This window comes from Leptonotus elevatus, chromosome 4, assembly GCF_054856555.1.
Source record: "Leptonotus elevatus isolate MCC_2025b chromosome 4, RoL_Lele_1.0, whole genome shotgun sequence".
NCBI lineage: Eukaryota > Metazoa > Chordata > Actinopteri > Syngnathiformes > Syngnathidae > Leptonotus > Leptonotus elevatus.
The window spans coordinates 6,527,376-6,553,203 of record NC_141242.1 but is presented as its reverse complement, the minus strand read 5'-3'; the positions used below and the strand labels follow the sequence as shown (position 1 = coordinate 6,553,203).

Genomic DNA, 25,828 nt, shown 5'->3' with positions numbered 1-25,828 from the left:
GTATAGTTTGGTTTTCTTTTCATATGGTAGCGCAGTCTAAATACAGAAGTCAAATATTTGTGTGAAAAATATATGTAGACTATAAATATAAAACAAATACGAAGGATTTATATGACAGCTTCTCATCGAGTTCGTAACCTTGAAACGTATATTGTGCAGAGATGGAGAAAGTACTGACATTCTCTACTTGAGAAAAGGTACAATTGTGTAAAAAAAAAATTGGGGGGTAAAAGTACTCAAGTAAAATTTTTTAAAAAAGTACAGGCTCTGACATGTACTTGACGAGTAAAAGTAAAAAGTATTTTTACCGGATGTTTCCTCCTACGTCAATTTGAAAGAGATTAGCTAATGGATCAAATTATCCTCTGATAAAGCAATAAAAAAAAATCAAATTATCCTCTGTAATGGCAACGCAAATTGCCCTCATATTTACGGTTGTTCTAGAGCCAATCACAAGCTGGGATGTAGGCCATGTGTAACGCTTCATATGATTGGCGGAGACATTGACGGCTACTTTTTCTTACAGATCAAGTATTTAAAATCATTTTCATCAAAGTAACGACCTTGTTTTGAAAATGTATCAAGTAAAAAGTACATATACTCATGTTAAAATGTAACGGATACAAATAAAAAGTCGTCTAAAATATAAATTCTCAGGTACAAAGTACTGAAAAAAACTACTCAAGTAACGAAGTATTTGTACTTTGTTACTTCCCATCTCTGATCTTGTGAACCTGTGAGCGTACCTCGAGTACTTTGGTCCTGCCGCCACAAAAGCTCCGCGCCGGGTTTTGTGACTTTACCAGTAGCCACTTCCGCATTTTGTGAGCTGCATGCAGACCGCTAGTTTTTTCCTCTAACCTCGACTTTGGACTACTTTTTGGTAGCTTATGCATGTGAACATTTGCTTTCAAACTTTTCATAAACTTCTACTCCAACTTTTACCATCATTTCCCAGCTATCCGGTTTGGGGGCAGAACCAGACGCTCCTGCTTCCTGATCGAATGGAAAAAGGATCACGTGACTAAAGATATGTTTGTTCGCTGTTAAATGCAACAACGCACGCTGGACTAGTCTGATTTTGATGTGAAGTGCTTTCTACTTTACAGGGGTGAAAGTAAGTAACGCATGCATTCTTATGTCGCGTAACTAATAATAATATAATCTAAATTGGACCGTCGTAAACTGAGAATCCCCATCATTTGAACGTTGTATGCATGCATAGCGCCCTAAAAAGCCTCCATAAAGTGTCTTCACCAAGTTGTGAATTCATGCAAAAAATAGCACTAAAGATGGTCGATCCATATGTAGCTTCCTCTCAAAACGACCCCCAGCACCACATCATGTCCGGGGACCCTTACACCTTCACCAGTGATTGTCTTCCCGCCGACCTCCGCTTCCTGCCTCCACTGGCCAACGGCCTTTTGGGATGGCGGGTGTACAACAGCATCATGCACGTGGGCGGCGTGTACAACGGGAAGCGGGGCGGTTGTCACCGTGCAGATGTTCCTTGTCCTCTCGCTGTAACGTTTGAGACAGAGGAAGCTGGTCAAGACTCCTACAGCCTGGATGCACGCACAGGTAGCCGCTTAAGTACCCTTTTGATTTCCATTCGTTTGTCCTCGTTTATAAAAAAAAAAAAAAAAAAAAAACAGTGTGTGATTCTCAAACCAGGTGTTTTCACCCACACGCTGACCTCACCCAGCGTAACGGTCTCCCAGTCTTTCTACTCTCATCGCTACCACTCCAACCTGATGGCGATGGAGATTCTGCTGGTGCGCCATGTAACCTCAGACGCGGCGTTCACATTGACGCTGGACACTTCCTTCAGCCCTCAGAGCAAAGATATCGATTTTCACACTTCTACAGAGTACAGAGGTGGAAGGTGAGTCGTCGTCCCCCCCCCCCCCCCCCCCACACACACACACAAAATCGAATCCTTTTTCGGTATAGATTAACGCGTTTCTGGGAATTAGCCACATTCAAGGTCAGGCGCACACCGCAGAGTTCCCAGGAGGCCCCCGTCCCACAGTTCACCTCATCTGGACCCCCATTCCCTCGACCTTGACGCTGCCGCCTGAGCAAAGCCAGGACCGCCGGTGCTTCATTCTGGCGGTGGCCGACTCTTTAGAGGTCGCCGAGGCCAGTTTTGATGAAGGCCTGGAGCTGTTGGCGACGGGTGGCCTGCGTTCCTCTCACGAGGCGGCGTGGAAGGAGATGTGGCTGAGGAGCAAGGTGGAGGTGGCGGGGTCCGAGCGCCTCTTGAAAGCTGTGATCGGCTGCATGTTCTACATCCTCAGTGCCTTTCCCTCCATCTCCGACGCTTCGGGCTTTTTTGGCGGCGTCAGTCCAGGCGGGCTGTCAAATGGTTCGGAGGCTCAGGATTATTGGGGTCACGTCTTCTGGGACCAGGTTGGGATGTCGCAAATGTCTAATGTTCTTATTTTTTTTTACTTTTTATGTCACCTAACGGCAACATGTAACCCAACAGGAGATCTGGATATTTCCCACTGTCGCTTTATTCTACCCCAAACTGGCTCGTGCAGCACTGGAGTACAGGGTGCGGACTATTGACGGAGCCAAATACAATGCTGAAAAGCAGGGATACAAGGTATGGCAGTGTTTCCCACACCATGGTAATACTTGGGCGGGCCACCCAAGTAAACTGGCCACCACCCAAGTAGATTTCAAGAAAATGTAATAAAAAAAAAAATATATATATATATATATATATATCGATTCAATATGTGGCCGAATCGATTTTTAAACATAATTTTTTTATGGGAATATTCAACAAAACGTCTTACTTAGGGTTAGGATTCACACATTAAGCATGGAAGAATGATATATAAATGGAATATTAAGCCTTAATATTTTATTTCAGTGCTGTTTAAACATGAAACAGACTGCAACCTGTTTGTTAAATGCAGTGGCTCAGTTATAAGCCCGAATTTTCAGATAAATAAAGAAATGTTCAAACAAATCTTACAGTGTACAAGTTTACTGATTAGTATTTTCAAAATTTAAGTTTAAAAAAATCGTGATACGAATTGAATCGCCAGGTACGAGGCAATTAGAGGTGGGAATCTTTGACTGTCCCACGATTCGATTCCGAATAAATTTTCGATTCATAACAATTGTTGATTCAAAATGATTTGATTGACAATTGTTTCTGCTTCAATTGATAGATTTATCGTCGTGATCTACTCCAGTCTGACTCGCTAATGCTAATTAGCATGCTACTCGCAGCACTTTTATCACTCAAAAGAACAGCTATTCAGACGAAATGCTTCAGGAATGTATACAGAGAAGCATCTTAACATTACTCACCGGCATATGCTCTTCCTACGCTGCAAAAAAAATGTTTTTATTAGCATAACTTGATCGTGACTTTTTCCTTCTACTCTCTAATGTGGCTACAACTTAACAGTGTATCAGACCGCGTGGAACCGCACAAATCGGGTACAACATGAACAGCGCGCCCAATAAAGGCACACACAAACAAAGGGAAGACAGTATAAAATAATTTAAATAAAATCGATTTTGGGACATTTAAAATCGATTCTAAATTGTCCTAAATGAGAATCGATTTTTTTTGTAGCAGGAATGGTGAAACATACTTGCTTATCATAGGGTGAGCTACTGTCGAGTAATGGGATAAATAAATTGATAAAACTCAATTTTAAGCGTCTGTGAGACTATACTGTTTCGAAGGTGGTGTTCTCTGTCCACAGGGGCTGAAGTTGGCATGGGAAAGTGCCACGTCAGGGAGGGAGATGTGCCCTGACGACGTTTACGGACAGCAAGAGATTCACATCAACGGAGATGTCGCACTGGCCTTCCAGAATTATTACTACCTCACTGAGGTTTGTTGCTCCGCGCTAACATGTCACCTCGCGTCTCCTGAGATAGACTCAAGGAGGCTCGGCTCTTTGTTGCAGGATGTGAAGATGTTCACGGACGGACAGGGCAGTCAGCTGATATGGGGCGTGGCTGATTACTGGGTTTCCAGGGTAACCTGGAGGCCAGACGACCGGAAGTATCATCTTTTAGGTAAAGGCCGCATACTTTATTGTTTTACGTTAGCTAGCAATTCTAGACATTGAAGAGGGTCTTCTGCCCAGATTTAGTCAAGTGTCTGTAATCAATGATGTTTTTAAAGTCTTATCTCATTGGTGGGGGCTTTGTGGTACCGCCCCTTCAAGATAGTATAAGAATGTTGTGAGTCCGCTGTAACTACACACTTGCGAGAGGCTGCCACCATTGCTGGGAGCTCGCTTGTGTCCGGAATATTCTGTCAAATAAAACCTTCGAAGGAACTGTTCACCGATCTCCAGCCTGCATTCGGATAACCAACATTCTCACTACCCGAAAGAAAATGAACACGCGGAGAAAATATTATTTTCTTCAACAGCATACATTAAAAACAAATTATTGGAGGTTAATTTATTTTCCTTTTTTCCCCACTGGATTTTAATTGAAGTATTGAACTCAATTATACGCAGACTGTTGACCCGGCCTACCTACCCCGTAAAAAGTGTGGGTCCACTGTACATCAATAATCCCACACAACGATGTGTGTTACAAAAATGACCCTACAAACTAGGGATTTAAAAAAAGTCGACCAAGTTGGATTAGTCCACTTTTAATAGGTCAACTAAAAATGTCTGCCTCAAAGCTCTGCCGGAACCATGTTTGTGCTGGCGTCCGTGTTTCTCCACAGATGTTTTTTTTTTTACAGATAATCGCTATTGCTAACTGTTAAGCATAGGCTAATTTTGTTGTTTAGTAATGCTCACGCACAGAAAATAATAAATAATTCGTAGTTATATCTACTCAATTCAACAAATGTAGATATTATAATGATGTGTGTGTGAATAAAATGGTGGCTAGTGTTTGTTTACCTTAAATGGTCATTGCTAATGCGCTAATGCTAATTGCGATTGCTAACCGTTTAATATACCCGTAGGTTGTTTAATAATGCATTATGTACAGAAGATAAAAAATAATAAGCAGTTTTATCCACACAATTCAACTCAGTTCAACTTAGTCGATTAACCCAAAATAAAATAAATACATAAAAAATATTTTTTTTAAATAAATAAAATGTTATTTTATGGAATAAAAATCAGGTGATTACATTTTTTAATTGGAATTAAACGCATGACTTCACTAGTTAACTCACGATTAATAACACATTTTATATATTTTCTAAATGTGCAATAAAAAAATTCTAGGTTTTCATACTCTTGTTAACAAAAGTGGAAAAAAATGGTAAACTATAGAATTTTTTACGTCTATAGGCGTCAATGGCAGTGAATGAGTTAATGGAATATATAGTGTACATATTTAAGCAAGTTTAAACACAGAATATAAATGTGTTTATACGGGGCAAATTTTTATTACAATTTTCATTTATCTATTTACATTTTATTGTTTGCAGCATAACAGCTGCAACATGCTAATTGGAATATTGTATATCATACTGTACACGACAATAGCTACGGTACAAGGCTAAAGCATATGTGTACTTATGCTTGGTTAAATTGTTAAAAAATATATATAAAAAAAAAAAAAGTTAATTGTTGTGCATTTCAGGTGTCATGCCACCAGATGAGTATTACGACAATGTCGACAACTCTGTCTACACAAACACAGTGGCCAAATTAAGGTACTTTCATTTTTGTATTTCTTCCATTTCTGCAACTTAGTTTCTATTATCGTATATAATACTACAGTTTCTAACTGTCTCGTTTCCAGTCTGCAGTTTGCTGTGGAATTAGCGGATCTTCTTAAACATCCTGCACCAAAAGAATGGCAAGATGTGGCCGACAACCTTCATATACCTTTTGACCAACAAGCTCTCTACCATCCTGAGTTTGATGGCTATTTGAAAGGTTTTGCTTTTTGTTACCGTTAACCTTGCTTATGATGACCAACACATCTACATACTGTATATGTTCTGCTCTGCTTGCAGGTAATCCAGTGAAACAGGCCGACACTGTGATGCTGAGCTATCCTCTAAACCTTCCCATGTCGCCTGAAATCAGAAGAAATGACCTTGAAGCTTATGAAACAGTCACTGACCCTCATGGACCAGCCATGACTTGGGTGAGGCACAGATTCACATTAACTCCCAGACATTTTCACTGAAGCAACCCCCTTCACTCACGGCTGTTTTACTGGATTTGGACTGATTTTGCAAGGCTCACGTAATGTTGTGTTCTATTGCTATAAAAACATAGAACCTACTAAAAGAAAGATTAGAGTCTCTTCTTTCATCAGGGAAAAAAAGTATGTTTGTATCTGCTTCCATTTTGCTGCAATTAGCATTATAATATAGCTGAATTTCATCGTTATTCACAAATCTATTTAGAAATGTGAATAAAAGAGCTTTTGATCTATTTTGCTATGCTGCCACCTGCTGGCCGTTTGTGTAATAACTACCATTCCTTCCACCGTTCTTTCCAGTTGAGAAGCTGCATCAAAGCCTTCTGTATGCTCTATCTTAAAAAACAAACAAAAAACAACAACATTTTTAAAACGTATAAATACGTCTTTGGGAGCAAATTAGTTAATATATCTTTCCATTTTATGAGATGTTCTGATGATTCACTAGGAAAAAATGTATTGTACATTTAGAACAGATATAAAAATTTTGATTAATCTTGAGTTAACTAGTGAAGTCATGTGATTAATTACAATTTAAAAAAAAATATCGCTTGATGCCCCTGATAAAAAAAAGAAAAGGAAAGATTATTAACTAATTTTCTGCCATTGACGGCTATAGACGTCAAAAATTTATTTTAAATATTTCCATTAGTTTAAATTTTTTCCCCCACTTTTATTAACAAGAGTATGAAAACCTAGATTTTTTTATTGTACATTTAGAACAGATATAAAATGTGTGATTAATCGTGAGTTAACTAGTGAAGTCATGCGATTCAATTACGATTAAAACATTTTAATCGCCTGACGCCCCTAATTTTTAATAATCTTTTCTTTTTTTAAATCGCGTCAGGCGATTAAATTTTTTAATCGCATGACTTCAATAGTTAACTCACAATTAATTACAAATTGTTTATCTGTTCTAAATGTACAATATTTTTTTCTAGGCTTTCATGCTCTTGTTAAGAAAAGTGGGGGGGGAAATGTTAAACTAAAAGAAATAGTTCAAATGAATTTTGACGTCAATAGCCGTCAATGGCAGTGAATGAGTTAAAAATTGGGGGGCGTCAGACAATTACATTTTTTAATTGTAATTAATCGCATGACTTCAATAGTGAATTCACGATTAATCACAAATTTTATATCGTTCTAAATGTACGATAAAAAAATTATAGGTTGTCACACTCAAAAAAAATTGAAACTAATAGAAATAGTTCAAATGAATTTTTGACGTCTATAGCCGTCAATGGCAGTGAAGAAGTTAAAAATTAGGGGCGTCAGACAATTACATTTTGTAATTGTAATTAATCGCATGACTTCAATAGTTAACTCACGATTAATCACAAATTTTATATCCTTCTAAATGTACAATAAAAAAAATATAGGTTGTCACACTCAAAAAAATGTGAAACTAATAGAACTAGTTAAAAAAAAAAGTTTGACGTCTATAGCCGTCAATGGCAGTGAATGAGTGAACTTTGTTCCCTTCATCGCTTAGGGCATGTTCGCCATTGGTTGGCTGGAACTTGGGGATGCAGAGAAAGCTCAACGTTTGCTCGAGAAGTGCTTCAGAAACATCCAAGGACCGTTCCAGGTAGCCCTCTAGGATACACGAACTTCCTTAATGCATCCTGACTTGATGTGTGATGACCTTGCAGGTTTGGAGCGAGTCATCAGACGGTACGGGCGCAGTTAACTTTCTGACGGGTATGGGAGGATTCTTGCAAGCGGTTGTGTTCGGTTACAGCGGCTTCAGGTCAGTCGTCAGTCATCCCACCCCGCTTGTTGAATCAAATCAATTCGAGACAAAGATGTCTTTGTTATTTCTAGAGTTCAGAAGGAATGCTTGGCTTTTTCCCCGCTTCTTCCCGACGACCTGAGTCAGCTCTGCATCCGCGGTGTCAGCTACTTGGGCCATCGGCTGGACTGGCTGTTTCGGAGAGATGACGTGCGCGTCACACTGAGGGAGCAGGAAGGCGGCGATGCGAGCGCTAAGATGTGTGATCTGCAGGTGGTCCTCAAGGCATCGGGGACTAAAATTCCTTTAACTCCAGGTAACGCGCACACACAAATGTAATTATGAATAGGCCATCGTCAAGGTTGTGTGTGCAAATGAGAGGATTATTTTTTTTTATACAGTAGGTGATGTCGATTCATAAAACCATGAATTCATTATTTTAATATCTCTTTTTCCCATAAATTCCTAAGAAAATAGAATTTTTAAGTTTTTTTTTTTTTTTTACCTTACCGATTTCTTGAAATTTACGGTTCACATGAATTTAAAAGTATTTTCTTACATTTATGAAAGAGCTGACTTATTGCACTTTAAGACAATTCCGGATATTTTTAATGTATTATATTTACAATGATTGAATTATAAAAATATTATCATCTCATCCTTGCTCATGTCAATGTTTCTTTCCGTAACACTTAAGTGATCATAACACGTTACTTTCATTATAACTCAATCATTTAAGTTAACCAGTTACTGCCTGCGCAAAAATGTAATTTGGAATTTAATGTTTGTGGAGTTTTAATCATGTCCTTAATATTTAACAAGAGTTGATGTTCTATAATTAATCAATGTCGGATTGAATTTAGGTGAATTGAATCGGGAAAAAACGAGTCGAACTAAACTCTTCTGAATCAAAATTGAATCGATTGAGGAAATTAGAATTAATACCCAGCTCTACTTAACTGTATGTTTTTTTTTATTACTTTGATGCCTACGGAAGCATATTGCATTCACTTGGAAAAAAAACCTCATATTTTTCAGACAAATTTTTGGGGGGGAGCTTTGTTTTTTCGAGCATTTTTTTAAAATTGTCTGTTTTTCTGAATATTTTTTTTCTATTTTAATGAATATTTTTTTCTGTCAAACAAATATTCTGAAAAACAGGCTGAAATTGCTCAGAAAAACAGGGGGGGGGGGATATTAGTATATAAAGTTTTGTTTTTTTTACCTCTGAACTCCAAGTGACTTGATGCACACTTTCCCGCGGACAATTTCCCGCATACCTCCATATGCAATAAGATGATCATGTTTACTCACTGGCTCTCAATAAAGGAATTAATGTGTATGCTGTATTGTGGTTTGTTCCCTAATCTCTGAGGGAAAAACATTTTTTTTTTATTCAGAAAAAAAAAATCAGAAAAACAGAAAAAAAAATTTTTTATAAAACATTGAAAATTTATTCAGAAAAAAATACTCAAAAACACAAAGCTCCCCCCAAAAATTTGTCAGAAAAACAGGACTTTTTCTTTTCAAGTGAATGCAATACGCTTCCGTAGATGCCAGTTACTTTACACCAAAGGGAAAATAAAGTACTTACACTTTTTTCACTCACACCTCTACTATGGATTATGCCCCCTTAATTTATTAAGTGATATTAATTTTTATTATGTCTGTATTTTTAGGGACACCAGTAACATTTCCACGACAGCCTGGATGTGTTTGCAGACATGAACTGTCATCTTTCTGCTGGCCTTTCTGAATAATTTGTCAATAATCAGAAACGTCTTCACAAGCAGCAAAAATAATGTTATGTTTACCTACGAAGCACTTTCATTTCATGTTTGGCTATTTGTCGCAATTGTGAATGACTTAGTAATACAACATTGGCCCATTTCTACCACAGCAGTGTGCAATTAGCCATTGACTATCCCTACAACCCACACATGGTGAGTTTCATTGCGAATTGCCTGCTATTCGGCAGCTAATCGCTATTACTGCCGAAATTAGTCGGACCGCTTGCTCACTACCTTGCTCGTACTAGTGTACACACACACGCGCATAAAATAAAAGCATCGCTTTATGAATAAAAGTAGCACATATTTTGGTTTTACTTTGACTTCATGAGAGACTGTGGGCGGGCCTGATGTGGCCCAAGGGTCATACTTTGCTGAGGCTTTACACACTGTAGTAACAATTTGATTGACATGTGTAGGTTGGCCTCAGCGGACACGTCAAAGGTCATGAGCCATATTTTATATCCATCCCATCCATCCATTTTTATTAGCCAATTTTTCTGGGACATTAAAATTCTTCTGTCTTGTTTACAACAGATCTCGCTGTATGTGTCAAGTTAATGAGACTTTTTTTTTGGTCTTTAATAAAACTCTAACATACCTTTGCAGTGCTTTCATGTTTGTATTTTAAGAGGAGGGGAAAGGTACTACTATTCTGCAACCCCAAAATGTTGTTGATGTTCCTGTTTACAAATAAGAATGGGCAGAGGTTACCTGGGTTAATTTAGCCGTGATTCGGTTACACAAAAGTGGACGTACATAAATTAGTAGTACCATGGAGATTTATTCTGTGAAGCAGGCAGGTTTTAGTAATCCTGCTGTTCAGTCAACAGTCACGCCCTTCTGAATGAAACCTGTTTGTTTTCTCCATTTATAATACATTTCAATTAAAAAACAAAAACTAAGAACTCAAGACACGTTACAACGAGGATAAAAAAGAAACGTAATCAAAACCAAAAACGAAGAGTTTACAAAAATAGTTAAATCCACCTTCCCTTTTCTTTTTTTTTAGGCTTTTAAGAAATTATATTTCGTTTAATTTGGTTTTCCATTTAGCAGATTACGAACAACCTACACACAAATAATATTCAGGGATTTATGAAGACTCCGAATCATATTGTCATCAGAAGAGGAATATTAGTAGCTAGGCTGTAATTCAGAAGGTGGGGTTATGTTTACAAATTTTAAAACATCACAAATCATGCTGTTTCTACTTAGGAGAACATTTGAGACAGTACTATCTTGATACTAATGTATAGAATCGTATGCCGAGAAACGTTTCTTGGGAGTGGGAATATGGCGGCCTCGTGGCTTCAAAAGTATTTGGCCCAGAACCCGCCTTTATGTTTTCCATTGGGGTTTGTTCGATTTGGTTCTATGTTTGGGTTGTTTAATGGCCCCGTATGCTGTTTGGCAGAGTCACCCGCCCGCTTTAGAGTACATGATTTCCAAAACAAGCAAGCTTTTTTTTTTTAATGACGTCACCAAAGACTACCTTCTTATTGGCCAATGCAAGTTTAAATTTAAACAGTTTTGGCACAAGAGTAGAGGCTGATCTGGACGCCGACGCTAGTCTTCTTGTATGACTTTTGCATAAGGTATTGACTTTTTCGAGTTACGGAGAAGCAAGTGCTGCATTCTGGTGCGATTTGTTCCTGTGGTGAAGGTAAATAATGTGACTTTACTTGCATCATTAACTAGGGACAAAGTTAGCTTCTTGATGGGGGGGGAACCGTTGCCGCCAGCACACAAAGGTCACAGAAAACGTTTGCTACTCAATGTTGTAATATCTGGTGTAAGTATAAAACGTGACAAAATAGCTAGCTAAATAACCACTAGCATGCTAAACTATGTTGTTTTAGTCGTTTTACTTTATGCGAAGGCGAGGCCAGCGCACGTTAATCCTCGTCTAGTGTTACTTTAGTTGCTTGTGATTAAAATGTCGGCATGGGCTAGTTGTTCGGTTTTTTCCCTTTCGTTCTTTCTTTCATTCGATGTCTGTGCTGCATTTTCGTTTGTTTGTGAGATATTATTCGATGCATTATCAATAAGGAGATTTCCTGTTACCTGCTTCTGAGCAAACCCAACGGCAAAAGTGCATGCTTAAAACCTGTAGTAAGCTTTTGTTTTCTGTTGTTCGTGAATTCTACCCTCAATTCTAATACTTTGGATCAAGTTATTTACACTGCAGAGGTGTCAAAATCAGTGGTGGGCTCGCAAGGCCTTCTCTGATGCCTTCAACATCACCAGAAGCCTTGGCCGACGTTACAACCCCTTGTTAACATTGGTATAATTATAATATATAATATTGGTTTTAATATGATACACAGACTGTGCGTGGACTGGGTCACCCTGTATAAAATATAGCTTGTTAATGTGTACTTCCGTCTGCAACAGAATAATAACCCCAACTTTGGTCCCTTTTTTTTTTTTAGAGAAATAATTTTCCCAAATTTGATCCGTTTCAGGGAGGGAACCGTCCAGCTGCCACCATGACTGCTGTAAAATCGACTTTGAAGTCGCTCACTCAGATGTTTGTGGTTAAAACGCAAGATTTTTTGGATGAGATCGATAATGTCCACATGGTTTGGCTTCAAGAGATCCAAGAAGAGGCCAACCTCATGTTTTCAAGGTGGGTGTAAAAATCATGTCATAAAAAATAGATTTGTTTTAGTCAACATTGCTATTTTATCAGGGGAACTTGGACACACACTACTCACAAAAAGTTAGGTATATTTGGCTTTCAGGATGAGCCTAAAATGCAGGTGAACTTAATGTGACCTTCTCTAAGCTTTTGAATGCCCCTGACCAACTGAAATGTTTCAGTACTTTTTTTTTCTGTTGCTGTTCTCTAACGAGGGGCTAAACTGCAAAATTGTCAAACGACAATGCTCTAGCTCATCAAGGTCGCATCATCAGGGAATGACTGTTGGAGACTGGTGTACCTCCAAATAGAATGTCTTGAGGGCCGCCTTTTCTCGAAGAGTGGGATTCCATACCTCAGCAGACGACGAGTCGACATGTGAACAGCTTGAGACATCGTTGTCAAGCTGTAATAGATGCACATGACGACTTATTGAGATGTTGACATTTTTTGTTGTGCACCCGCCATTGTTAACTTTTGTTTTAATGAATTGTTTGAGATGAGGATACCACCAGTGCATCCTTCTACTTAAATGTCACTGTAGCGTGAACTTTTTACATGTTCTATACATTTCACCTGAAAGCCAAAAATATCCATAACTTTTTGTGAATAGTGTGTAGTCGGAGTTTATTATTTATTGTCTTAAAATGGTTCTTGGTTTTGTCTTTTTGAAGAAGTTACGAATTTTAAATGTACAATGGTGTGATCCTTATGCCAATTGTGTTTTCTTCTAATTCTAGGGATTTTAATTCTGAACCCGAGCTAATGCCCAAAACACCGTCACAAAAGAAGAATACTCGCAGGAAGCGTGTGTCTGTTGGTCGTCAGGAGGAAGTCAGGCGAAGGTTTGTTGCATTTTTATGAAGTCTCCATTTTCAATTATCATTCAAACCTGGTGTAATGTGACTTCAATTAGTATTTTTTTATTTTTTATGGTGTAGGTTCTCGAAGGGCAGACGTAGTAATCTTCGCGGCTCCTCTGTCAAGCATCTTGATTTTGTCGCCGAAGAAGCCATTCCAGACACTTCTGCAGCTGAAAGCAGCACCAGCACTCGGCCTAAACGCACGACTCGCAAAAACAAACAATCCAAAGCGGGGACTGTGGAGGATGTGAGCCAGCTTTCTCATATAAGCCCTGCTCGTGTCGATGAGTGCAATATAAAGCCACAACTGGTCGAGGATGAAGGCGCGGATACAACTAGCGAGGTGGACGCCGCAGAAGACAAGCCGGATGAGCCTTGCGAAGTAAGCCACTCCTCTCCAGTTAAGATGGCGTCACCGAGCAGCGTGTCTCCTGAGCAAGCAGCCCAGCCCAAGCTGACTCCTGGACGCACCGCTGGCAAAATTGCGATCGCCGGCAAAAGCGGTAGCTCGCGGCGGAGCTCTATGAGGGGCTCGCTGAAAATACGGCACTCCCTGGGCGGTTTGCGGCACAGCATGATGCAGGAGTCCCTGCGCCGTACCTCGCGGCAGTCCAAGCTGAAGAAGGCGGCGGCGGCTCGCAAGGCCAACACTTCGCGTAACAGCAACATTGATGGTGAGAGACAAAAGCTCGGCGGTGCTTCTTCAGGTTTTTCGTCAAATACGGTATGATTATGTATGTGTGTAATTAATGACTTTTTTTCTGATTGTAGCTTCTTCTTCCTGTGAGTCCGTGGAAGAGCCAGATGACGTGTAAGTACAGTGCAAAATATATTATTATTATGTTATTCTCATGATGACTAGATACTTTCTCACTGAAGGCATCAAAACTCTGTATGGACTGATGTGGAGTTGTGTATTTAACAAAAAATTATGTGAAATAAATAACTGAAAACATGTTTTATATGATAGATTCTTCAAATTAGCCAGCCGTTGCTCTGGTTACTTTTTTTTGCATACTCTTGGTATTCTTGCCTTTGGGAACTCCTTAGACAACCCTAATTTCCTTTTTAAAGGGATACTTCACTCATTCAGCCATTTTCAGCAGTAAAAAGTTAGAATTTTATCCAGCATTAATTTGATAACTACATTGTTTTTCATGTATAATTAATACCTTTTAAAAACTTTTTTCCCACTTGCTGTCGGCTGAAGATGACATCACCTGCGCTGAGGAAGTAGGTAACGACCAATTATGGCTCAGTTTGCTTACCAAACCCAGAAAACAGGTGAGCCATGATTAGTCGTTACCTACTTCCTCAACACACGTGATGTCATCTTCAGCCGACAGCAAGTGGGAAAAAAAGTTTTTAAAAGGTATTAATTGTACATGAAAAACAATGTAGTTATCAAATTAATGCTGGATAAAATTCTAACTTTTTATTGCTGAAAATGGCTTAATGAGTCAAGTATCCATTTAAAACAAGCAGAACGAATCAGATTTATTCTTCTCTCTGCGTCTTTTTTTTTTTTTCTTTCTCATGTGTATTCATTTTCACACTCGGCTGAAATTTGGTCAAAAGAGAAGTAATTACATTGTCCATGTCATGTAATTTACTCTAACGTAAGTTTGCTGTATTAATACTAACATTACATGTTATGCGAAATGGCAGTAATGCAGTAATTAAAAACCATAACACAACTCTTTAACGTGCATGGAGCAGCAACGCGTACTACAAACACAACATACAATACTCAGGCATATTTCTTCTCTGTGGAAGCGACTATTACTACTGGAGCTTAATTCAGGACCTTCTCTGCTATTTCTTGCTTCTTACAGTTCGTCTCTTCCAGGAGAGCGCATTGCTAATTTTGTGCTTGTGCTGTACTGTGTTAAAAACTTGCAATCTGCTGTATAAACACTGCATGTTACTCTCTATAAAACAATTTCTATGTTAAGATTTTTTTTATTCGAAGTATAAATAATATTTTTAATAATTAAATAAAATCTTTGAATTGCTGTCATTACTTTCAGAGAACCGGAACCTGCAGAGCCAGTTGTGACTGATAGTTCGGATGAGTCGCCTAAGGTAAATGATAATGCACGAACCTGAAAGTGACTGTATTGCAATTTTCTTTTGGGATTATTCGGGAGGGTAAGGCCATGTATACACGGAGCCTTTTTTTTTTTTTTTTTTTTTTTTTTTACGGGAGATATTTTTCTGCGGCTTGCCCTGTCATCCACGTGTCTGCGAGGATTTTATTTATTTTTCATTACAAACGAAGGTTTCTAGAAAGTCTGGCCGAAATGAAGATTTGTGTATTTCTCCGCCTCCGCGGTCACATCTGTTCGTCAATAAATGAAGTTTTATGTCGTTCTCTACACACGCCACTCGCATACCTCAAGTTGTTAAAAAAAGAAGAAAAAAACTGCAAGTATGGAGAGTGGGGGGAAAAAGTTGTTTTAAAAAAAGTGACACTTTTTAATATTTTGTATTTATCCTCTTTGTTTTCCCTCTATGCTCCGTTTATGATTTATTTATTTATTTATTATTAATTAAAAAGAAAAGTCTTGTGTGCCCTGACAGCACAAATCCGCATATATACAGATCAGCGGCTGACATACCGTGCTTTTGTGACGTCAAAACGAGCGGTATTTGGCTAACTGCTGCCACCTAGAGGCTTGGCATGCATCTCATTGTAGGCCCAATTTGTGGAAGTGGCTTCGTCAGATGGGCTCGTACTCTGATTGGATAGGATTTGGGGAACTGTTGCCACCTTAAGGTCTGGAATTGTTATGAACATACTTAAAAATGCATTCATGCGGTTCGCTGTGGATGTTTTCTTTTCTACAAACGTGGTGGTGTAGACACTATTTTGTTTTCTACACTCGGAGGAGAAATATCCGTTTTTGAAAATACCCCGCTTACGTGTGTACATGGCCTAATTCATGCTTTCTTTTTAACCCGTATGCAGGCAACGATGAGTAAGCAACTGTCTTTGGCACGTATCACTCGTTCTGTGGCGGCAAACTCCCCAAAACTGGCCCCACCGCCACTGTTCAGCCCTGACAGGAGCAACCTGCCAAAGACAAGTATATGATTATGCTTTTTATCTCATTGACGGCTATAGACGGCAAAAAATTATTTTGTACTATTTCTGTTACTTTCACATTTTTTCCCCACTTTTGTTAACAAGAGTATGAAAACCTAGAAAAAAATGTATTGTACATTTAGAACAGATATAAAATTTGTGATTAATCTTGAGTTAATGAGTGAAGTCATGTGATTAATTACAATTAAAGAAATTAATCGCTTGATGCCCCTAAAAAAAAAATTAGGGGCGTCAGACAATTTTTTTTTTAATTGTAATTAATCGCATGACTTAAATACTTAACTCACGATTAATCACAAACTTAATATCTGTTCTAAATGTACAATAAAAAAAATTATAGATTGTCACACACAAAAAAAAAGTGAAACTAATAGAAATAGTTCAAATGAATTTTTTACTTCTATGGCAGTGAATGAGTTTAATGTATAAAGGTCGGCCATTCAGAGTTAGTTATTCAATTGTTTTGCTTTTGTTTCAGTTGTCACTATCACACAACAGACTGCAGAGGCGAGTGAAAGGTGAGTTTCATACCGTTAAACGCTTTAAGCCCCATGTCGGCCATGATGCATAACACATTTGTTGTTTGAGCAACAGAGGTCTAAAATCGATCCTGCCAGTACCTGATATTGCCCGAATGGTCAAAATTAACTACCACACATGGTTAATAATGATGGTGATTCCGCATTCAAGTGACCCCCCCCCCCTCTCTCTCTCTCTGGTCTCTGTAGATCTTTTAAGAACATCAAGCGCAAAGCCCCCAATACGACGGCGGAAACCCCTATCAAGAGGCTCTCTCCCAAGAAGAGTCAGAGTGTAAGATGACCAAATGAGTCAAAACTAAAATGCACAATTAAGATTCTTTCAAATGTTGTCCCATAAAATGACAGTTTTTTTTATAGGTGTATCTTTTTTTTTTTCCACCCCCTTACAGGCTGTCAGACCAAACAAGAGCTCATTTCTTCACACTGTGCGCAGGAATGAGATGCTGATGATGACGCCAAATTCTTACAAGCAAACTAGTGTAATCAAGTCCTTCATTAAACACACTACTCCTCTGAAGATCGATCATAAGGTCAGTATTAAATTCCATGACGCCGCGATAAATAAAAAATAAATAAATGCTCGGATGACTATCATTGTCGTCCTTTGTTTTCTTGTTCAAATTTTAAAGAGGCTTTAGTTGAAATCTGTTCTCGGCCAAGCTGTCATGAATCCTTTAACAACTATACAGGCAATCAGTTGTATTGATTTTGATATTGTTATATTGGCGGTAATAACCATTTAAAATGTAAATTGAGTCTGAAGCAACACTGTCACCGAAAGTCCGTTCAATATACATGTCTCGTCGTGTTTCAAAAATAATTTAGTTGAGCAGCGAATCATTACATTGCTTTATTTTTTTCTCCCCTCCCCAGATGAACATGAATATAGTGGTAAGTGCATGAGCACTGTGTGTTGGTGGTCATTTGGTGAACGTGTCTATTCATTTCACACTAAACAACACCCCCCCCCCCTCCCCCACAAACACCCTTCCTACACCTGCTAACCTGTGCGTGTACACCATTCCATTTGTCTTGAAAGTCATTCTGTTAGGAAGTTTACCGTTTAACAAATGCCCCCAACTGTACTGTAGTTGATGTAACAATATCTCGATATTTAAATTGCCACTATCATCGTTGTCATGTCACGACATTGGTTGGTTTTCCATTTGTGACGTTCTAGCACCCTCTGGTGGTTAGTTTAGGAGCGCAGCTTAATTTTAATTAGGAATGTTTTGGGCACTGCGGCAGTTATCAGTCATACCATAAATATTTGTTAACATCTCCGTTGAAAAACAATTACTTTTCGCCCGCTTCAGCTGAACACAGCATTGTGAATTAACGTGACGTGGCCACGCCTATTTTCTTTGTCACTGCTGTTATGTATAAAAACACAATACCTCCCCCTGCCACTAGTAGCTTTTTTGTTTTTAGCAATATCATGAGATTTTATCGTTAACTTTTTTTAATATCGCCAACCTCCCCACATTACCGTGATAATTATCGTATTTTGAGGTGAGAATCGCTTCATGATGTTTGGATGCCGTTACGTCCCTAGTTGATCGCATTTTCTGGGATTCTAATGCTCATTACCTTTTTTTTATTGGCATCCTAATACAGCAGTAATTCATTTACAAAAAGCTCACATTTTCATGTTAACAAAAGTAGTTATAGGGCCTCTGCATTATGGCCACAATGTTTTTTTTTCTTCCCCCCCCTCATGTCTGAAGCTGCTTCATTGTTTTTCTGATGGCACAAATTCCACAGGCCAAAGAGCGGCAAAAGCTGGAAGCACTGAAAAAGAAGCAGGAGCAGGAAGAGGAGCGAATGAGGAAAATGGAGGAGGAGAAGAAAAAGAAACTAGAGGAATTCAAAAGGTCAGGTCCGGTTAAAAGCTCTTCTATTGTGATTTGATTTGTCAAATGATATTTTTGTCTTACAGGAAGCGGGATGAGAGGCTAAGAAAGGTGCATGAGGCCAAAGAGCTCAGGGAAGAAGAGAAGAAGAAGAAAACTGAGCAAAAAATGGCCAGCATTGATGAAAAAAATGATAAGGTGAGCAAATCATGTCGACTATTAGCATAATTACATGGTCTTGTTGGGCCCTGTCAAGATTGGTCAATGTTGGTCCGTGAATGCAGCGTCAGGCGGCGGAGATGGCCAAAAAACGAATTGCCAATAAACGGCTGGAAGATCTTGAGCAGAAACGGAAGCAGGAAGAAGAAAAAAGGAAGAAGATTCAGCAAGCTGTAAGATTTATTCATTTTTGTCGTTTCACATTTTAAACCTATTGCTTGGTGTCGAACTCTCCATGAGTCTTTGTGTTTTTTTTCAATTTGAGGAGGAGGAGGAGGAGAAGCGCCAACGCGAGTTGCAGGCTAAGGAGGAGGAATTCAAAGCCAAAAAGCTGGCAGAAGTTCGCCAGCTTGAGAGAGAACGCCAAGCTGCTGCTGAAAGGTCAACTTGGAAATAAGTTTTACAGTCACGCCCTTTTTGAATGCAGGGAAAGGTCCAAACCCACTCGCAACAGATGAAAATCTGCAATACGGAGAGAACACATTTAAAGCTCCCATATTATTCAACTTTTCCACACTCTCAAATAGTTTTCAAACGTGTAAAAGACATGACATGCATTTGTCAAAATTGACTTTTGGATTTAATATTTTTGCCGTCCCAAAATCACTTTTATGTAAATGGCTGCACCGGGCCACGCCCAGGCTGTGATTTCGGCTCCGGTAGCCAATATGCTAATGCTGTGAATGGAAACGACTTTGCCATGGCCGAGCGGAAGCAGTGTGGCACAACCGTACCAGTTTCGAGACCACTTGGCGGCCGGTTATCATCACAAAGTTGCCAGTCACGGCAAAATAACCACCGCGGATTGTATCTTGGCAAAACAATACGCAAATAATAATAATAAGAGGGGGGGGATTTCCGCCCCCCGAATCTACGGAACGCTAAGTCCTAAACACACCACCGGACTCGGCCCGACGAGAGCGTTCCACCGGTATCGGCGCTGTTTCCCCACAACTTTTCGTTCCAGAGGTAGAGGGCTGACAAATGCCCAGATTTTACCCGGCGTACGCTCCAGCGGCCATGGGATGCTCGGAAAGGAAGCTAAAGAAGTTGCGCACACTTTTGTCATACCTGGTTGGATTGTTGGATACATATTATTGATTTAAAAAAAAAAACTAATAAAGTGCATTTTCATAATATGGGACCGTTAAAGTTATTAAAACACAATTTTGAAGCTTTACTGTAAAATTTTTTTTTATATATATATGTATTGTTAGAAGCATTTTCAATATAACGCATACACAATATACACATGAATATTGATTATGTTGTTTCTCCAGGGAGCGAATCGAAAGAGAGAAGGCTCTCGCTTTGCAACAGGAGCTAAAAAGAGCAGCTCAAGAGAAGGAGCGACGAGAACTGGAGGAGAAAAGAAAACTGGTAAAGATTACCATGCAAAAAAAAAAAATCAATACCAAATTATTGCCTTGTGATTTGTCATCGCATATTCTGACGTTTTTTGTTTTGATTTTCGTAGCAACAATTAACTGGTTTATCCGCTGTCATGTTGTGTGTTTGATTTGTTCCACCAGGAGGAGCAGCAGCAGAGATTAGCTTCAGAGATGGCTGCTATAGACAAAGAGGCTGCTGCTGAACAAGTTGCCAATGCAAAGGTGAATACAAACAAACATGGGAGCGGAATGGCCACCGGGGTCATGACCCCTGTAAGAATCTGACTGCCACTCCTTGTAGAAATAATGTAAAGGACTCTCAAGCGATTGCTATAGGCAACATACAAGCAATCAGGTGCCCTATAAAATACTGTGTAGTGTCCCAGGCCATTTAAAAATGCTTTTTTATTTTTTTATTTTGCAGAATTCTTTGCTGAAAACACCTGCCACAAAAGGCAGTGCCCTCAACGTGACTGTGGTTGTTGAGGTAAATGAGGGGAAATGATGCATCCAAGGCACATGTTGTGCTCACGCTTTCCTTTCAACGTACATTGTATTACACTCTCACAAAGTGCGTTTACTCCTGTGCAGAAATCACCGCAGTCATACTCAATCACTCCAAAGGGTGGCAACAAAATTATGACTTTGACCACAAATCCAGAGAACTATGGAATGGACCAAAACAGTGACGATTCTACTGATGACGAGTCTGCTCCACGAAAGCCCATTCCGTCTTGGGCAAAAGGTATGCATATGAAGTATCATTTCAATGATACTTTGATGTTAATCAAAGTTTAAAAAAAAAAAAAAAAAAAAAAAGGATAAAGGATAGATGAAACAAATTAAAATCAAATGAAAGCAAAAGGTTAGATTGTAAATGTTCAGTGTTGTTGTAATTATGCTAAAGCAATATTTGTACAATATGCACACATTTGAGAAGTAATGAGTGATAACAATTCCCAATATTGAACATTTCTGTGAATGCGCTATTCTTGTTAATTGGATGTTACGTTTACTAATGTATTTACCCTTATTGAATAAATTATATTAAAATGACCCATATATAACATTCATTGCACATTGTATGAATGGTGAATATGGTTGTCTTCGTCCCAGGTCACATTCTACAGCAGATTATGAGGACGCAGTACTTCAACCCTCCTGACCTGGAGTCTTTCTTCGGAACGGTCGAGCCACTAAAACTGGAGGACCTGTTTTACAAGCGCAAACCACGCTACTTTAAACGCACCAGCTCTGCTGTGTGGCACTCGCCCCCCAACATGATCAAGCACTGAGATCATGCTGTACATGTTTTCAAATTTTAAGTTCTTTCTAATAAAAGTGGTATGGTTTTTGGGAAAATAAATGTTCACTGTTAACATCAGGTTTGTTTTGTTTTTTTCACTTAACTGTCAGTACATTGTTTAAAGATGTGGCATTGAGTGAGGTCATGTTGGTGTTTAATGCACGGTGCAGGCTATAACAGTGGTTCCATCAAGTCAACGATCATCCCTGGTCAATTCCCATATTAACGGGTGACTTGCATAAACGAAATCGAACTGTAATGCAGTTCTGCAATCCTATCAAAGAGTGTGCAAACAATAGTTGTTTTATATATATATATATATATATAATTAATTTTAAAGTGGTCTATATGGTTAAGAGACCGTCACGGGACAGATGTGGACTTGTATGAATGGACTGCCAATAGGCACTTGTGGCTAATGTATTTATTTATTTTTGCTGTTGGGCTTTCACTTGATTGATGGTTCGGAGTTTTGACAATTACCATGATGCAGACGAATCTTTTAGTGTCCGGAGATACTATAAGAGAATGTTGTCTTTCTTAGCACTTATTGGTCATACACCTTTGGTCCCAGTTCCAAACGCCACGGAGAAATCAATGTATTGTACAATTCAAGTTTGGCGGGCTTCGTGGGTGGCAATGTAAGATGGCCACCGGTGGCTTCTATTCTGCGGGGGGCATCTTTTGCTATGTCACTTCCTGTTCAGGTTGCGTTCATTTATTTGACGTTTCATAAATAAATCTACGCACAACTAAAATCAGATTTCGTGGTAGAGACCTAGCTTCTATCTTTTATGATCAATGTTTTTATTATTTTTATTTTATTTTTTAAATCGTTTTAGATTAAGTTCGACTCCCCCTCTTTTCGTCGCGTACAGACGTGCGTCTTGTTGACAGAACAGTCGTCTCTCTCCACTCCAACCCACTTTATGGCGTTACGGTAACAACTTGTCACAGGGACTGCAGTCAGCAGTGGGATACATTTCAACTAGGTAGGTACTGCGTATGCTATTCTGTTATGTATGTTCATGTTTACTCGTGTAAATAAATGCGTGTGTGTTGTCAAACCTAGCAAGCTAACGCGCCGATTGCTGCCGCAGCGATAATTACAATGTTGCCGTGAGTCGTGAGATAAAGACTACCGTAATTGGGCTTATAAAACGCGTTTCCGGTTAAATTCTTTGTAGGCATGGAAACAGGTGTTTGATCTGCGAATGGACCATTACGTTTCCTGGTAGAGATGGTCGAATTATTGGAATTAAGTTAACGTCATGGTTATAGCGCATTTCAGGTTCATTCTAACCTTGATTAGAACTTTTGTGAGAGGTGTATATGTATTTGTCTGTGTATTCTCAAAAGAACATTTATTTAGTTTAGGAGTCACTTAAATCGTAATCTGAACACCAAAAGATGATGATATACATCTGTAGGTGTCAGTGTTGACATGAAGGGCCACACCCTTTTGTCCCTTTGAGGCCTACAACTGATCTGAAGTGTTGTATTTGTTGTATTTAAGGTGTCTGCAGTGCAGTGTGCGTTCTAACCAGCTTGAGCGCAGCCTGAAACATCAGCTCATTTTTGTGTTGTCATTAAGACAAGTCCAGAGATCATGGCTTCCCAAATACGGCAAAACTTTCACCAAGACTGCGAAGCTGCCATTAACAGGCAAATAAATCTTGAACTGTATGCCTCTTATGTTTATCTCTCAATGGTAAGATATGATATTCCCCAATCAGTATAACAATGTCTTTCTTGATGGTGAATAATGATTTCCTTCTTATTTTTAGGCGTATTATTTTGATAGGGATGATAAAGCCCTGCCTCATTTCGCCAAGTTTTTTAGCGCCCAGTCCAAAGAGGAGCACGAACACGCCGAGAAATTGCTGGCTTTCCAGAATAATAGGGGAGGCAAGATTTTCCTGCAGGATATCAAGGTACCCCCGCCATCATCACAACAACAACAAAAAAGCCAGGATGTCTTATAGTGTGTTTAAAAACAAGCTAAAATATATATCCATATCAACATACTCATTTATAGACTAATGTAATGTTTGTTATTGCAGAATCAATGTGAAATCAGAGCTGAAGCCAATATTGTCTTTCTGCTGTGTATGTGCATGAAAGAAACCTGAGCGAGATGAATGGGGGAGTGGCCTAGAGGCTTTGGAGTGCGCCTTGCAGCTGGAGAAAAGTGTCAATCAATCCCTACTGGAACTACAGGCAATGGCAACGCAGCACAGCGATCCTCACGTACGTGACACACGTTCATTTGAATGACGAGTACAGTTTTAATTTAAGAATGAATCCGTCTCCATCCTGCCTTTTCATTTTATAAACAGTGTCCCATTAACCACCTCACATGATTAGACTATGGCCACGCCCTCTTAAAATATATATTTATACGTGGCCCTAAAATACGCCGTCGTAGATTATACGTGTTTAATTGTGATTATTTTTTTCTTAACATTACAACAGACGTAGAAAATTATAAAATAACAAGGGGGTGGGGTGGAATATATATATATATATATATATATATATATATATATATATATATAATAAAAACGAGAGGTCGCAAAGTCCAACTCCGACCAGCAGAGAGCAGCGTTCGCTGCCTTTTCGAGAGGTTCCAAAGTAGAGGCTCGTATTCTAAAATCAAAGAAGAGCCACACATTCTGTGGAAAAGCGTTGCGATGCCGAACATAATGAACGAACGTTATATATATATATATATATATTTATTATTATTTTTTTGTTTGTTTAGAGTGATAAAAAATAAAAAACGGATTGAGACAAATCGTTTCATTACCACACTACACAAATGGAAGTGGAGCAGAAAAAGGTTGACTGATTGCCTGTTGCGACCACAACAATGTCAAGTAAACATGCTCACAGCTGTTCTCTATGATCGATCTGTAATTTATCATGATCATTAATCATGATGATAAAATCGCCCAACCGCTCGTCAAAAGCCAGCTAAAGAGGATAACCATGATGGAAAATGGATTTGTTATCCTGCCATCTAACATAAAAGGCTCCTTCCTTCACCTCTGTCACAATTTTGACATGAACTAAAATAGCTGACTTTACACATCTGTTTTTTCCCCCTACAGCTGTGTGATTTCATTGAGACACACTATCTGGATGAGCAGGTCAAGTCAATTAAGCAACTCGCTGACTGGATCTCGAACCTGCGTCTCATGGGAGCACCGCAGAACGGCATGGCTGAGTACCTCTTTGATAAACACACCATGGCCAAGGAGGCTGTTTAAAAAAACAAAAAACAACGACGTCATTTTAAAGCGACTGAATGTAGAATATTCGATTTCGAATCGCTACTGCCACCTGCTGACAAAAAATGAAACTGCACATACCCTTCTTCACATACACACCGCGCACATGAAGTCACATCCGCAGACAGGTGTTAATTTACTAATTAGAAGACATTTCAGTCATAAATGGTCAAATAAAAAGCCTACTGTAAAATATTGTGGGGAGAAAAAGTTCTATAATGCAGCTTTAAATAAGGACCTATTTATCCTAATGTAACATTTAATTTGTAGTCCTTGATCGTAAAACGGCCACAAGAAATATCAGTCGCCGTGGCGAGTACCAATTACCTTAAAATAACACCTGGTATTAGCCCGATACCAGTTCACTCATCGCTAGTTTTTGGCATGTTCTGTTCCTAACGAGTGCAAAAAAGAAAAACAGATGAAATATAAATGGCTGTCCTAATCCTGTGAGTGCGAGATGAGAATTCAGATCATCGTGGAGAAGTGGAGAAGATAGATACCAGTAGATGCAATACATTTTGATTAGCAACACACTTGAATGTACATCCTAAAAATGTGTTGTGACTTTATAAAACAAAACCTTTATTTATACATTTGTTATACAATATACAAAAACATTCTATAATTAGCTAAATATTTTCAATATTTATATAGTTTGGTCAACTAAATAAAACGGGTCCAACTGCTTAGGAAAATATTAATTTTAAAAATATTTTGCTCATTGTTGGCTGGCAGGATTTATTTTTTTTGTTGCTTTTATAATAAAGTTGGTTAAGAATATTTATTGTTAGCCTCTTATAGCAGAATGGTCACATCACACTGTATATTGGACAGCGGCAGTAAGATATCAGCATTGAGTGTACATATTGTTTCCTTGTATGGAAAAATAAAGTAACAAAAACGTTCACG

The 25,828-nt window shown here is 38.8% G+C and overlaps 3 protein-coding genes across 9 annotated transcripts; all 3 read left to right on the top strand.

Moving 5' to 3' along the window:
• The first annotated feature begins 801 nt into the window (after window positions 1–801).
• pgghg (protein-glucosylgalactosylhydroxylysine glucosidase) lies at window positions 802–10,297 on the top strand. Of its 3 annotated transcripts, XM_086073832.1 has the most exons (15): window positions 802–883; window positions 959–1,117; window positions 1,312–1,581; window positions 1,675–1,885; window positions 1,977–2,412; window positions 2,492–2,611; window positions 3,735–3,866; window positions 3,942–4,053; window positions 5,599–5,671; window positions 5,761–5,897; window positions 5,978–6,111; window positions 7,667–7,762; window positions 7,827–7,924; window positions 7,999–8,222; window positions 9,586–10,297. In XM_086073832.1, exons 3-15 carry the CDS (start codon window positions 1,344–1,346, stop codon window positions 9,660–9,662), a joined length of 2,088 nt encoding a protein of 695 aa, XP_085929958.1. In that variant the 5' UTR covers window positions 802–883; window positions 959–1,117; window positions 1,312–1,343; the 3' UTR covers window positions 9,663–10,297. The 3 variants fall into 3 exon arrangements, with proteins under 3 accessions (XP_085929958.1, XP_085929959.1, XP_085929956.1); XM_086073833.1 differs by having other exon boundaries at window positions 815–1,117; window positions 1,335–1,581; XM_086073830.1 differs by having other exon boundaries at window positions 815–1,117.
• A 926-nt stretch (window positions 10,298–11,223) lies between these two features.
• Window positions 11,224–21,701, top strand: incenp (inner centromere protein). 5 transcript variants are annotated; one of them, XM_086074877.1, is made up of 20 exons: window positions 11,224–11,362; window positions 12,165–12,328; window positions 13,081–13,185; window positions 13,282–13,877; window positions 13,975–14,014; window positions 15,234–15,288; window positions 16,175–16,292; window positions 16,791–16,830; window positions 17,041–17,125; window positions 17,244–17,384; window positions 17,728–17,745; window positions 18,619–18,728; window positions 18,794–18,905; window positions 18,992–19,099; window positions 19,195–19,307; window positions 20,207–20,306; window positions 20,459–20,539; window positions 20,742–20,804; window positions 20,909–21,062; window positions 21,434–21,701. In XM_086074877.1, exons 2-20 carry the CDS (start codon window positions 12,189–12,191, stop codon window positions 21,610–21,612), a joined length of 2,358 nt encoding a protein of 785 aa, XP_085931003.1. In that variant the 5' UTR covers window positions 11,224–11,362; window positions 12,165–12,188; the 3' UTR covers window positions 21,613–21,701. The 5 variants fall into 5 exon arrangements, with proteins under 5 accessions (XP_085931003.1, XP_085931001.1, XP_085931004.1 ...); XM_086074875.1 differs by having other exon boundaries at window positions 19,192–19,307; XM_086074876.1 differs by lacking the exon at window positions 11,224–11,362 and adding an exon at window positions 11,436–11,491 and having other exon boundaries at window positions 19,192–19,307.
• Window positions 21,702–22,378: 677 nt separating this feature from the next.
• On the top strand, window positions 22,379–25,824 carry fth1b (ferritin, heavy polypeptide 1b). Its single transcript, XM_086074396.1, has 5 exons — window positions 22,379–22,615; window positions 23,140–23,334; window positions 23,411–23,557; window positions 23,748–23,873; window positions 24,737–25,824. Exons 2-5 carry the CDS (start codon window positions 23,233–23,235, stop codon window positions 24,893–24,895), a joined length of 534 nt encoding a protein of 177 aa, XP_085930522.1. The 5' UTR covers window positions 22,379–22,615; window positions 23,140–23,232; the 3' UTR covers window positions 24,896–25,824.
• The last annotated feature ends 4 nt before the right edge of the window (window positions 25,825–25,828 follow it).

Coding starts and splice junctions, on each gene's coding strand:
- pgghg (XM_086073832.1), top strand. CDS start 1,344: ATGTCCGGGGACCCTTACACCTTCACCAGTGATTGTCTTCCCGCCGAC. Junction 3,867..3,941: donor ATTATTACTACCTCACTGAG/GTTTGTTGCTCC, acceptor TCTTTGTTGCAG/GATGTGAAGATGTTCACGGA. Junction 7,925..7,998: donor TTCGGTTACAGCGGCTTCAG/GTCAGTCGTCAG, acceptor TGTTATTTCTAG/AGTTCAGAAGGAATGCTTGG.
- incenp (XM_086074875.1), top strand. CDS start 12,189: ATGACTGCTGTAAAATCGACTTTGAAGTCGCTCACTCAGATGTTTGTG. Junction 19,308..20,206: donor CGCCAAGCTGCTGCTGAAAG/GTCAACTTGGAA, acceptor TTGTTTCTCCAG/GGAGCGAATCGAAAGAGAGA. Junction 20,540..20,741: donor AACAAGTTGCCAATGCAAAG/GTGAATACAAAC, acceptor TTTATTTTGCAG/AATTCTTTGCTGAAAACACC.
- fth1b (XM_086074396.1), top strand. CDS start 23,233: ATGGCTTCCCAAATACGGCAAAACTTTCACCAAGACTGCGAAGCTGCC. Junction 23,335..23,410: donor CTTATGTTTATCTCTCAATG/GTAAGATATGAT, acceptor TCTTATTTTTAG/GCGTATTATTTTGATAGGGA. Junction 23,558..23,747: donor TTTTCCTGCAGGATATCAAG/GTACCCCCGCCA, acceptor TGTGCATGAAAG/AAACCTGAGCGAGATGAATG.